Source organism: Danio rerio, chromosome 16 (genome assembly GCF_049306965.1).
Source record: "Danio rerio strain Tuebingen ecotype United States chromosome 16, GRCz12tu, whole genome shotgun sequence".
Taxonomy (NCBI): domain Eukaryota; kingdom Metazoa; phylum Chordata; class Actinopteri; order Cypriniformes; family Danionidae; genus Danio; species Danio rerio.
Window position 1 is genome coordinate 39,953,221 of NC_133191.1, and position 14,469 is coordinate 39,967,689.

At 36.4% G+C, this 14,469-nt stretch overlaps 2 protein-coding genes across 24 annotated transcripts in view; one reads left to right on the forward strand and one right to left on the reverse strand.

The window, feature by feature from the left end:
* Positions 1-14,469, reverse strand: part of LOC141378265 (serine/threonine-protein kinase pim-2-like) — a 65,646-nt gene that overhangs the window by 26,877 nt on the left and 24,300 nt on the right. The gene's annotated exons all lie outside the window — the stretch shown is intronic.
* Positions 1-14,469, forward strand: part of LOC141378254 (uncharacterized) — a 45,843-nt gene that overhangs the window by 20,160 nt on the left and 11,214 nt on the right. For 5 of the 18 annotated variants that reach the window (XM_073926340.1, XM_073926339.1, XM_073926336.1 and 2 more), the window contains one exon: positions 9,800-9,971. The exons of 3 other annotated variants lie outside the window; for them this stretch is intronic. Coding sequence is in view for 10 of the 15 variants with exons in the window: in XM_073926323.1 (XP_073782424.1) it covers positions 10,472-10,572; positions 10,650-10,693 (145 nt within the window). In the remaining 5 variants the exon portion in view is untranslated. Of the gene's footprint in view, positions 1-9,799; positions 9,972-10,282; positions 10,573-10,649; positions 10,694-13,915; positions 14,018-14,469 lie in introns of those variants that run through there. 10 more of the 18 variants (XM_073926330.1, XM_073926329.1, XM_073926332.1 and 7 more) reach the window with 7 other exon arrangements.

Sequence of the window (14,469 nt, forward strand, 5' to 3'; positions counted from 1 at the left end):
ATTGAATGACAGTAAAAAGTAGCAATTTTACTCAATAAATGCGTTAAAAATATCAACTGATTTATATATAGTCATTCAAATGAACTTAAAACGATAAAAAACTGCAACAAACATTTATTTAGGCCCGAACTACAAAACCAAATGTAAAACAATTTTAGTATCAGTTTTGCTTAAGTTGCACGCTAGTGTTGCAGGAGAGGGGAGTGGTCGGTTTAAGACTAGCTATTTACGGGAGTTGTAGTCCATAGCGAAGTGTATTGTGGGTAGTGTAGTTCGACACGCATGCTGGATGATGTGAGCTCGCTGTGTGCTGTGCTGTGCTGCTGAAACTGAGGAAGAAAGTTTTACTCGGCTTTGTTTTATGTTCACTCAAGTTATTCCACCCGAGAGCTGTTCATAACTAGATAGAATAGACATAGAGATAGATTGATCTCTGCAGAAGCTGCCGGAGAGCTGCGCGCTGCAGACGCAGCTGGTGTGAAAGGCAAACGGCTGTGTGCTGCTTCTGCTCTCCATACGCGCTGCTCATGCGCTACTTTCGCTTGTGGTGTGAAACAGGCGTAACGTCCTTGCTGCAGCACCAAAATTAGGCACTGAAATTCATACGCTGATTTAATAATGGTACGTATCGGTTACCTAGCAGGTTTCGGTACCCAATCCTAGTGGCGAGTATGCTGATGCCACGTCGCCTTGGTCCCGGATTAACCCCAGCTGTCACTTAATCAGCACGGATCGATCCCAGCTGGAGCTCATCAGCAGACACTCGTATAAGCCATCCCCAAACACAAGGAAGACGAGCTTCATTTCACTCAATAGCCGCATTTCCACTATCGGGCCAGTGCGAGCCAGGGCTTTAATCGGGCCGGGCCGGGCCAATAGCCCGGGAGGTTGAGAAATGAGACCGAAATCATGTCGCGTTTCCACTGTCGGGCTAGTAGCTCATGTCGTAAATATTGACTTCTCATCAATTACAAATTATCAGACCAGAGGTTTTGAATATCAGAAAATAGACTTTATTCTCCATAATAAAGCCGAGAAAGAGCAGAGCAGACCCCAGAGCATTCTGAAGTCTCTGTGTTGCTCCTGTGCAGGCATACTCATCTTACACAGACATATCACTGTATTTTTAACACAGGCTGGCATGTTTGCTGCAAACACTACATACATTTTGTGAAGAGAAAATTAACTGCTTTACACTTAGAAAATACTTCATACAGAGAGAATAAAATCTTCTTCAATCCCTCCTCTTAAGACTTTAGTCTTAATATTATTGTCTTTTAACCCCAAAGTGCAATTTCATAATCCAGTTCTCTTAATTACCTCTATCTAGTGACTGATATTAGCCACATAGCTGTTATCAATTGACTAGATTATACCACTGTACTTTGACAGAAGTCCAGCCAAACATCTTCCCTTTCTTTTTTGATTTGAAGGAAGTAAAAGACTGTACTCTGTTTTTCTCTTAACACATCAAAGACAACAATGTTTTAAGCATAAGTATTCAGTTGGTTCAGTGCTAGCTGCTAGTTTTCACACTCATGTAGAATATACTGAAGTGATATTATATATAGGTACCATGAAAGCAATATGCAAACAAAATCAATATGCAAATGTAAAAAGCATCAAATGTTGATCTTGATCTTTGCTCATCCTTGTTTCTCTTCTTCTGAGCTATCAGCATCTTCACTTGACTTTAATAGATGTTGATGGAGATGTGTGGTTGAGAGTCTGAGTTCTGGAATCTGCAGTTGTGCATTCATCATCCCTTGATTTGTGGCACTTCTGTATGTGGTATTCAGGCACATTATCAGAATCACTCTTTTCTTTGTTCTGATAAACTCTTGCTTCCACACGTGGCACTTAGTAGTTAAGAGCTTTGGAATATTCAGGCTCCTCTGTTTCCAGTCAGCTTTCCTTTGCTGGAGTTGTTCCCTTTCGCTCCTTTGAGGCATTGGTACCTCATCAATGGCATCCCCTTTGGCAGCTGTTGGATTTCATCCAGATATGGTCCTTTATATAGTAATCCAGATATAGTAACCCTCATCCAGATATGGTCCTTTCCTCCTGAGCTCCCCAGAGCATCCACAGATAGACTCGATCAGCTGGACCAATTGGACCTTATATCTCTGCTCTCTCACATGGCTCCTTTCTGGTTTCCTGCACAGATATCGCTTTGCACATAGCAATTATTTGTTTCTTCATAAAAGTCCCTACTATATTAGACATCTTTGCAAACCATTCCAAGAGGTTATGTGCATGGTTATATGTGAGATTATATGCCAGGTTTTATGCAAAGTTTCATGTGGTTTCTTGCAAGGGTCATGCGGTTTCTTGCAAGGTTTCTTTCAAGGGTCGACCCAATAGCAGTTCATGCGATGCGGTGTTAGATGCTTGTTTCTGTCAGTTTCCATGCCATCACTCACCAATGCACTTGTAAACACATTAATCCCATTAAGTTTATTATTTTCAAATATTTCATTGAGCGTTGGTCTTGATGGATCATCTTCACCTCTTTCAGCCATTTCTGGTAACTGAGCATAATACAATTATTCTCTCTTTTGCTTTATTCATAATTTTTCATACTTCTTTAGATGTTTTTATTTATTGATCATTCATTAACTTCATGAATGCAAACCCATTATGAACTTATTTCTGAAGGCATTTCAAAATTTAGGAAATACTTCTCTTGTCACAGATGTAATAACTGTTCCTGCTTCATAATTTGCTTCTAGTATTACTCCAATCATCTACTCATCATAGTTTCTTAACAGTGCTTGTTTACAGAATAATTCTCTATCTAGTCAACACCAAAAACAGTCATCATCTCACTGTTTGGAGCAATGGTCTCCACTCAAGTCTTTTAATTGAACTAGAGCTCTGTGAAGCTGTAGATAATTCAATCATCCACATATTGTGACAGTGTCCATACTATGATCTTCTCCCTTATTATAACCCTTTATGCATTCTGGTGTATACAGTATATGCTATTCACCAAGCTACACAAGTACAAACAAGTTTCTACCCTCCTCTGGTAGTTACCTAAAATAAACTCAATAGAAACCAAACCACTTGAAATATTTATCATCCAAAAGAACATATCTTTACATACAATATTAACTTCAGCTGGAAAATCTTTTCTTATTGATTTTCTTAAATCATAACCTAAACATTAAGCCTCTTTTATCTGTCTTGATTAACCATTTATTTTAACTATCAAATTAACTTCAATTAAATATTATTAGTTACTTATAATTTATTACTACTTTAAATTTAAATAGAAATGTCTAGGACAGATTGCATATTACATTATCTAGATGTTTCTATTAGTGCTCCTATTTTTACACAAACTTTTCAATAGTGTTTAATACCTATTTCAGCATTTAGTGGTTTTCTTTATGGGCAAATCTACATCTGATTTAATTTTAACCCTGACTATGCTGGCTGATTTTATCTGCATCTCAGTCCTGTAATGACAATCATTTAGTTGGAATTTGACACTTCTTTCTTTTACTAATCAATTTTCAGAGCTATATATTAATTCCTTTTTCGTCCTAATTTATGGTACTGTCTTTTGGCTAACATTTATTTCTTAAGGCATTCTCATTAAACTAGTTGTTCATACAATTTTGATGCACTTTTTTATCAGCTGACTAAAACTTACTGTATGTTTTGTAAATTTCTCTTTGCTCTGTTTTAACTATTATTCCTTAATATTTTTTTTCAAATTATTTTTCACATATGTTTTCATGTGAAACAATATCTTTTTCTTAAACACTTTTCTCTTTCAATTTTTCTTATAGTAATTTAGAACTGTTACTTTTTGACCTTATCATGTCCTATGAATTCATTAAAATTGTTGTTTCAATCTTCTCTTTAACTATAAATAATTTTTCTAGATTTGAATTTTTCCAGTTTTCAATATCCAATCTTGATTTAGGTCATTCACAATAATATTATGCTTAGATATTATTGCCTTATCAAAAGCTTTTTCTTTTTCTTTAGTTAGTCTGCTGCATTGTAATTTATCATTCTATGTTTAAGGAACTTTTTGATTAAACCAATTGAAACTTAAACCTAAATTATTTAACATTCATCATAATATATTATTTAACAATACACATTTAAAGTTTCATCTTAAAATGTAGCTTTTTCAGTCCTCAGTAAAACCTGAGTATGCAGTGCCTGCATCACTGCTGTAGCATGTCACAAGTGTCAACAGCCATTTTGCTCATTGTGTTTTTCAAACACCTTTCCATTTGCCAGTGTACTCAGAGATGTCTGGTAGGTACAAGACTACAGTCCCCCAAAGTTCATCCCTATGTCTTCTTAATTAATATATATAGAATTTAGCTCATGACTTAATAAAATATATATATATATATATTTTTTTCCATTTTTTCATTCATCAAATAAAGACTCCTTTTGTAGTTTAACAACTTATTTTCTCTAATTATTTTTCATTCTCAATCATTTTTATCATATGTAAATATGCTTAATTTTCTATTTGTTAAATGTTCTTATAATTAATTTCTTTGGCTTCAGATTGTGCTTCACTTATTTTTCCTAATCTTATTCTAGTGTTTCCTCACTAGTTACATTACATCTTACACTATTTTAATTTCTCTAACATTTCCATACCTGTTTTAATTCAACAGTACTATATGGTGGCCTAATGTCTAATATACCTGTTCAAAATCCTTACTGCAATAGCTTCAAGTTCATAGTACTATTTTAACTCCCCATGTTTGTTTACTTTAAGCATTTTTCCTATCTGAAATGCAATTTTTAATTCTCAATTACCTTTTAAGTACATAAAATATTAACTATATAATTTTTGAACTCACTATTATGTTCTTTCATTTCTCCTCAGTGTCTATGCTTTACATCTGACTCACTGCTTTTACTACAAATATCTGTTGGCTCAGATGACAGCCTGTAGCTGACTTTAAAACAGATGACAACAGTCAACTTACTCCACAACAATTTTTTATTGCACTTAAACATAATTTTATCTTTTAAAGCCAAATCTTGTTTTCTTCAAAATGTTGCTGTTTTTTCTAATTTTTATCTTATATTACTTTATAATATATATTTTTAAACATCTTCTCTTTTAATTCTATTAAACAATGTTTGGACTTCTTTTTTCTCCATTTTCCTATGCTTCTTTTCCTTTTCAAAAATTAGCATTTTTGTCTCTTAGATTTTCCTAATTCATTTTTTTAAGCTTATTTTCCTTAAACATTTGATCATTAACTCTTCAATTAATCAATATTCATTAAAGTTTTTTCTTCTAATTCTTTATTTACTCAAATTATTAACATATCTTTTTTTATCAATATAACTTAATTTTTTTCCTGATCAATATAACTATTAATCTCCATATGTAGTTATTTCCATGCTTCAATTTTTTTATTTCTTAATATTTATTAGTATAGCTTCTAGTTGCATTTTTATTAACACTTTTTATTTATTAAATCTTGTTCTATCATGTATATTTTCTTATTTCATTTATCTTATTACATTACTTTATATTTCTATTTATTTAATACCTTATAATATATCTTTACTCTTTAGCTTCTATCTGTCCTGTGAAACTTTTGTTCTTAAAATAGACAGATTCTTACCACTCCTGAAGCAGACCTTCTTCCAGACTGTCGACATGTCAGGAATTTCAGTCCCCTCTCTGCCTATAGTTCATACTTAAAAACACTTCAAACACACAGAGATTATTCAGAAAAATGTTTAACTCGTATATTCTTGTTTTTAGTCTGTGTCTTTCAAATGCAATATGATCTCAATTAATTTTATGAGGCTTAAACCTCCTCTGTATCACAATATCTTCCCTCAACTGCATCACTCTCTATCTTATTGTTCATAAAATCACACAACATATGCAGTCCTTCTTTTATATTATAATATAAAACGATAATTCTTTTAAACTCACTCTTATTGCAAACATACTTCTAAACACAATCATACTTCTCACTCGTCCTAACCTCATCTCTTACACTGTGTAACCTGAACCTCACCTCTATTCTAGTCTCTCTAGATCAAAGGTGATAGCTTCTAAGCACCCCAGCAACACAGACAAATACACAAATACTTACAATTACATAAATACACCTCACTCCTCTTGAGTGACCTGTCCGAGCAGCCTCTAACCTTAGAGCTATAACCACAGAATTCTCCACTACACTCCTCTTGAGTGACCTGTTACTTCTGCTCCCGTCTTTACTGTTCTTCAGTAAAAATAGCATTTCACAGGATTCTTGCCTTTTTTCCCCCAGCCTCCTGAATAATAATATTTATCATTATTAAAACAGAACGGGTACTCCGAGGTCTTTGCGCGCTTCTCTCTACTTTATTAATCTGCTTTAATCTCTTAACTGTCACCACACTTTAAGAACTTCCTTTTAAAACTTAAAAATGCTCTAGGCATAATCTTCATCATTAAAAAATTTCCCAAACATGAGTAACAGTTACTAGTTAACGTTTATCCTATCCGTCAAGGCCCTCTTAGGAAAACACAGATCATTTGCATGCAAATTGTTATTTTCTTCTGGTATTCAAAACCCCATTGTTTTCCTTTTATATCTTTACTTTTACTTTTTTAGTTTTACTTGTAGTTCTTTATAGCTGGAGAAACAGTTCAAGTGACTTTTTACCGTTACAAGCAGGTCCTTGGTAGAAAAAACACAAACGTATAAGCGAAAATTGCTTACCGTTTTTTATCGTGGCCACATATTTGTGTTTTTCCTCCAAGCCTCAGCATGTCCAGTGTCACCTGTCTATCTCTTTCCAGCCGCACGTGCGGGCGCCATTTGTCGTAAATATTGACTTCTCATCAATTACAAATTATCAGACCAGAGGTTTTGAATATCAGAAAATAGACTTTATTCTCCATAATAAAGCCGAGAAAGAGCAGAGCAGACCCCAGAGCATTCTGAAGTCTCTCCTGGACACCTTCCAAAGTCTCTCCTGCTCCTTCTCCTTTATTTATGTTTTTGACACACCCCTATGTGTCTCTTTTTAACTTTTGACCATTTTTGAATAGGTTTTCTAGTCTAAGGGGTCCTGCTATTCTTGGCTCTCAGCCCACTAGCTCATGTCAACAGAGATGTTACAGGTCTATGTCAGCAAATTATAGATGCAACTTATGCAAAGGAACTAAGTGTTTACATACATTGTTATGATAGGATAATAACTTGATAATATGTTACTCATTCTAACTTCTGACACATATAGCTTCATAGAAGTATTTAACATAAATAATCAGTGCTTTACATATTCAGTTATTCTACACAATCAGTCACTCAGCCTTCTCCTAGTGTTGCTCCTGTGCAGGCATACTCATCTTACACAGACATATCACTGTATTTTTAACACAGGCTGGCATGTTTGCTGCAAACACTACATACATTTTGTGAAGAGAAAATTAACTGCTTTACACTTAGAAAATACTTCATACAGAGAGAATAAAATCTTCTTCACTCATAGCGCGTCACGCAAACACCGCCCACAGAACGTCCCCGAATCAAACGTCACACAACCCGCCCACTTCAGTGGGAATCAGGACAGGCAGATAAAGCACACCATAGAATTATCACGAAACGAAACCATTAAAATGAAGACAACCGAAACAAACAAATGACACGTTACTGTACAGCATTACATGAAATGTCTATACGCACAGACCTGTGTATTTCCATTCATTACATTTTAGTCGCCGACCGACTGTTGGCATTGTGCATCGAGTGCTCTCGCCACTAACGGAGGGACCCAACACAGAGAGCGCACACATCCATAATATAAAGCCACAGAAATTCTCGTTTATAACTCGATATGGCATGTATTTTATAACATCCTCGTTTTGATAGACATCGTGTTAAGTGTTTCCGGCACAAGAGCGAGTAGCCTAATAAAATATAGCCATATTTGTTGCGCTCGGCAGCTATTCACTAAAGCTCTTCATTTAAAGTTTCATTTATAAATTTAACCACATCATATAAAAACATAAACAGTTGTTTGAGGATAAAGAACACATTTTGTGTTTGGACTTTCCCCCGATGCGTTTAAAGCAGCGAGCGCTGCGCAGGACTGAGTGACAGAAAAAAAGGTAGGAAAGATTCTGCTTTCACTCACCCAAATGATGCTCTGTTTGCGCGATTTGATTAATATCATCGCAACCAAATACTTTATAAATAATATTTCAAACCTTCTCCGGTGTTAATTGTTTTTAGAAAATATCGAAAATCTTTTTTTTCCAGACAGGTCTTTGTAAAATGAAAGTTAGGATATAAGTGGCTTTAAAACGGTTTGATTTATGTATTGTATATAGGCTACCTACATATAGCTAGCTTTTGTTTATTTTATATTGGTTTATTTATTTAATGCGATTTATATATATATATATATATATATATATATATATATATATATATATATATATATATATATATATCCGATATTTGTAATTCTTTAAATTATATTTCAATATAGCTTAGGCTATTTTATCTAGATATGACACTATATTGTTTAAAGTCTATGAAAGTGGGCATGTAATTTGTTAAGTTTTATGTCTTTCTGTTGTATTTATATTGTGTATTATCTCCAAAATAAATACAGAAAAAAGCCGCTCGCGGCATAACAGAGCTGTGAAGGAGCGCTCTTGCCCGGTCTCACACACACATACAGGCATTTAAACGCGCACAAACAAACATTTTACCCTTGACAAAAACTCTGGAAAACCTTTACTGTCTGCTGTATCTTTAATATGGTGTAAAGATTATTATGCGTTATTGAAACATAAAGGGGGACGCAGCAAAGAACGTCACTATAAATTTAAACTACTTTATTATTTTATGCAGCAGCCTTACATTTTAAAAGGGAAACATAAGGGTGATCATACGCAAAAAGATCCCAGACTATAAGGCTAGATGTTTTCTTTCCCTTATTTCTTTATTTGTTTGGCGCATGTGCTCATGTGCAACCAGAAAACTGCCCGCCTCTCCTTTCACTCCGCCCGAAGCCCCAGCGGGCCCTCCTTGGCCCAAGGCAGGGCCGGAGTGGGACTCTTTTTCAGCCCTGGAGTTTTAAGCCTTAGACCGGCCCACCGCAGTTCACGACTGACTATATTAAAATAAGGTCATTTCCAATTCAGTTTCTAATTACACTATCACGTCTTTTTTTTTTTTTTTTTTTTTTTTGAGAAAACAGCTGCTTTAGAACTTTAAATGTTCAAAAACCCTAACAGTATTATATGTCTTAACAATAAAACTATAATTAAAAAAAAAAAAAAACATACTCAGACAAGAATCAAACCCGGATCGGCAGCGTCGTAATCTAACGTGCTAACCACTGGACCACAACTGTTGTATATGAAGGACTGACTCATCAGTAATATCATCATTAACCTGTAGGCAGAGCAGAGCTCCGGTAAAATAATGAATAAGAAGACTGTAGTCAAGTAAGTAAATAAATTAATTTAAAAAGTGTGACTGCTGAGAGCAACAGATTCTGGAGCTAGGGACACCGGCCCTCGCGGCCAAAAAACGGACCGGCCCACCGGGAATTCTCCCGGTCCTCCCGATTAGCCAAACTGGGCCTGGCCCAAGGTATTTGGCGGGCCTAATAAGGCCGGCCGCTGGCCCCAAGAAAGCCCCGCTTTGGCCCGATTAGGCCCCGGAAATGACAGTGGAAACGCGACTGGCCTTGACTTGCTCGCTTTAGGCGCGATAGTGGAAACGCAGCTAATGACTCCCTGTGCTAATGTCTGTGTCTCTCTGTCTCTCCTCTCTAGCGGACTCCAGCAGTTGACCGATCCTTCACCAGAACTCTCACTCAAACTCACATTCTCCCTGGAGCACCAGAGCACCTATCCACTGAAGAGCACCATATTCATCTCATTTCACGTACTTCACTATATAAATAAATCACCCTCCGGAGACCTGTTTGTAACACCAACGCTTTGTGTATGTGTTTTTCCTCTGACTCGCCACAATAGTCAAAATAAGTTCATGTGACTTAAGTTGTTCAATTATAATTATATGAAGCTAAACAAAAATAACTTTATTCAACGATTTATCTATGGGAGGATTAGAAAGCTCTTGGATTAAATGCAAAATATCTTCATTTGTAGATAATTAATGACAGAATTTCAATTTTTGGGTGAACTAAACCTTTAAGCAGCTGTAAGCCTCACAAATACGTAAAATTAATTGACTGAAAACTGCTTGAACTTTATTAAAACTGTTTGCACTAATATATTGTGTTAACTACACAGAGGCATGCAGCAGTGGCAACGTCAAAAGAAAGCTTCCCCTAAATCGAGACTAAAGGTTACTTTCTTTGGGGAAGCAGGCACAGACTCTGGTGCCCTACGCAAAGACAGTAGCTAACAGGTCATAATAATTTCGAAGAGGAATTTCAGATCAGATTTCTTTAATTACAACGTCATTTCTGTTGTGCAGTAATGTTAGCAGAGATCGAAGACCGATTGTTCATCTGTGGTGCAGACAAAAGAGGAAAGAGTCCCCTCTACAGCATTAACAGCGTAGGTCAGAATTACTTCAGGTGTGCAGTTTTGATTACAGGTTGTGAATCACATGTATTACTGTTGAACTGTTGATGTCACATGCACTAATTTACAGATATTCTTATTTACCTTTCGGGACCTTGAACATGACAGAAGAAGGTGAGGGAACAGACCCCGAAATGCAGACAAGCTGAAGGCCGATATCAAAGCAACTTGGGCTACAATAGTACCTCAACTTTGTCGAAGGCCGATCGCCTCCATATTGAGGACATAATACAGTACATTAACACATTTTTCAGAAGGCCAGCGTGTGTTTAAGATCCGTTTTATTGGTCAAATGAAATATGCTAATTTTGTGAAATACTGGATTTGAGTTTTTTCATGTTTATCCATAATCATTTAAATTGAAACAAAGGATTGAAATACTTCATTTTGTGTGTTGTGAACTAATAACACATAAGTTAAACTTTTTAAAACAAATTATTCCAATTTTTTTGGCACATACCTGTAGTCTGACCTGTCACCTAAAACGTTTTTGCCATGGCAAACCCTACCAGGAGCATCAGCCCCCAAAAACATAGCTGTAGGATCACTCAGGCAGTGTTTCAGACACAATTTTCTTATTGCTCCCTAATCTCAAAATCTGCAAGAGTAGAGGGATTTGACGCGACCGCCATTTTTAAAAGTGAAATCGAATAGGAAGAAAATGGGAAGAAATCCAGAAGTATTGCTTGGAGTTACTAGGAACGTTGTGCACTTGGCTGTATATCTTATCAGGGAAGAGAACGTGACACAAATTTATCATTTCACTGCCTTCTGAGTGACCCAAAGGTCCGTTCTGAATGAACAGTGAAAATAAAAAGGGATGTCAGAGCTCATTTTCAGCTAAGTTAAGGAAAATGGGACTAGTTAGCTAACCTTTCCCAAACACATTTTAGATGCCATTTATCAAACTTGAGTTAATAAAACAGAAATGACTGGCCGTGAAGGTCATCAGTTCACCCACCGCTGTTTACTGAGTGCAAACACAGATGAGGGATCCACTTGATGACTCGAATGATCTTCGTGGCTGCTTCACGCTTCAGTGTTCGTGTGTCTGGGCCCTGTCATACACCCGGTTTAAGGTGTGATGCAACTGTTGTTTGCTAGTTTCAGCTGGACATTTTGACGTTTTGCAGCACGCTGTTTAAATAGCAAATACATTTGCGTACTGCTCTAAAAAAGGAGGTGTGCTGAGGCGCATTGTTGGCACGTTGCTATTTTGAGGAACTAAACTGTTCAATAGACCAGCTGAGAGGAGGTCTAAAGTCCAGCGCAGAGCGAGTCAGTTGTGCATATTGCTTAAACATTGCTTAATACACACAGGATGTGCAGCAATACGCAAATATCTTTACCAATATTATTTATTATATGCAGATTATATTTGTTTTATTAAAAACCAGCTTCGATTTGCCCACCTGTCAACTCACCGGGTTACATAGGCTGAAGCAGGCAAGCCCCCACAGTGTTTACCTGCTGCCATGAACTGAAGTCTAGGAGTTCTTGAGTGTGTTACTCTTAAAGAGACTGTGATGTTGTTTGATGCCTAATCTGCTTTTAATGGGTTACATTAAACTCACTGAATGATATTAAAGTGATGTTTACACACTATTTCTGCATTTTGAAATATCAGCAACAGCTTGAGGTTTGTGTTGTCAATGCAATGTTTACAGTTCTGGTCTTATACTTCTGGGTTTCTTCCCACTGCAGCCTCGCTTTGGTTCTTCAAAATGGTGACTGCGTGAAATAAGCGTATGGCAAAAATCGTATTAGCAGTGTGGTGCAAAATGTCTTTATTTATAGTGCCCTGACCTTTTAATAGCAGGGGAACTGCTATAGAATGTCTCGTACCATCACAACGGTCAAGTATGTTTGACATGCTTTTCTCTCTATTTGCCACTTGCTTTTCTTTTCTTTTGCTGCCTGCTGTTCATTCAATCAACAAATTGCAACCAGTCAAGCACCAAAATCAACTTTCACTTCAAGTTGAGTGAAACCCTCTTTCGCTTGTATGAAACGCGCACTGTCATTGGACAGAAAGAAAACCACAGCTGATTAAAGCGGGAGTTTGAAGATCAGCAAAGTGACTCAGATGACAGGGACTCATTAGCTTTAGTTGATTTCTGTTGTAGAATTTCTCATCTGGGTTATCACTGTCTGTAGAGAAACGTTTTGCAGTTGAGGGGTGACGTTACTGCTGTCTGAATGTCCATCATCATCAGTCAGTCAAGTAGTCTTTATACATTTCCCGAAGGCGATTTGGTTGCAGCATACACGCATGTCACACATAATACTCAAAGCACATAATACAATACAAAATTCTACCCTAAATTCAAAAACGTTACAGCTGAGGGGATGAATGAAAGTTTAAACTGATTTGTTTTACTAATAGGAGTTCTGTATCGATTACTTAAAGGGAGAAGATAAAACTCGTGGTGCATGAACAAACATGCATGGCCCGAGGGGTCCATTCCTCCTCCTCATCTTCCCTTAACTGCGCTATGGCACTTTAATTGCCGACTATTATTATGTTTATGACATTTTAACGACACTTTTTTTCTATTTTTCCCCCCTCTTTTGTTTTTGACACCTAAAAATACACAGACATTGTTGATAGTTCACCGGTTAGGAATTATTGTAAAAATACCCATAATCTATTTTAAGATGCCATTTAATGTCACTAATTAGATTCATTTAATCATTCAAATGTTCTGTGTTTGCATTGTAGTAGGTATGGATTGTATAGATGACATTACACGAATCTGACATGACTGTTCGGGATTGAATAATGCACCTTTTACACCTGTTGGGTCAAATCTGCATTTTCAACATAATTTATTTGTAACATAAAGAATGAATTATTAAGTAATTATGCTTAGTTTCAATCAAGAAAACCTTTATTTAATACAATTAGTAACATTTACAGTTGTATTCTTACTATAACATCTTGAATTTAGCGAACAGTTTCCAGCCAAAATGCATGCGAGCAACTCAATGAGCGCGGACATTTTGGAAAGGTCAAAAAAGCTCTTCCACTGCCTGCAGTGTCATTAAAATCCACAAGAGGGCAAAATACACGTATCAAAGTATATACAGCAGGCTTTCAATCAAACGAATGCTCAGGTTTATAATATACAGATCTTATAAACTTGTGTATTAAAGATAATACGCGCTGCTTTATAGGGTAAAGGTCACAGACCCTCGCGAAAGACGACTCGTTGCTTGGCAACAGCAGAACGCGTTCTAACGGTTGTAGAGGGTCTGCAGGCGCGCGCAAACTCAGCTTCAGTAATCTGCTGGAACAAGAAATGAAGGTTGATTGTAAAAGTTGTTCCGAGTCTCGGTCGATAAACACATCGAGCAAAACAGTTGAGCGATTTCAGAAGATGTCTACAAGACCTTTCGAGATTCTAGCGGAAATGGAAAGTTGTAAGACTTTGACGGGTAAGTCCAGACACTAAGAACACATGTGTTTCGTATTTGCCTGTTTTATATGTCAATTTTTGATACTAAAACTCTACTTTTACACTGTAAAATAACTTGTGTACTTATTTTGGATTAATAAATACAATCATACACTGCCGTAAGCCCGTCTGACAGTAGCTTTAACCCATTTGTGTGTACGTTCAGGTGTCTGTTATCCCGGCGCTGCTGTTTAGCCGAAATATGGCGATCATAACTCGATAACCTGACGGTACACAGAGGTGTTTTCAGAGCATAGTGAATATAAATGCAGATTCAGTGTTTTAGTGAACAACATCAGTCTATTTAATACAATAAACACCAGAGTAAAATGCAGATAACCTACTAACTCTTACTTGAGTCAGAGTCAAACTCTTCCTAACGAATATATAATGATATACAGGCGTGTAGCCAGCCTGGGGGGAAATAGGGCT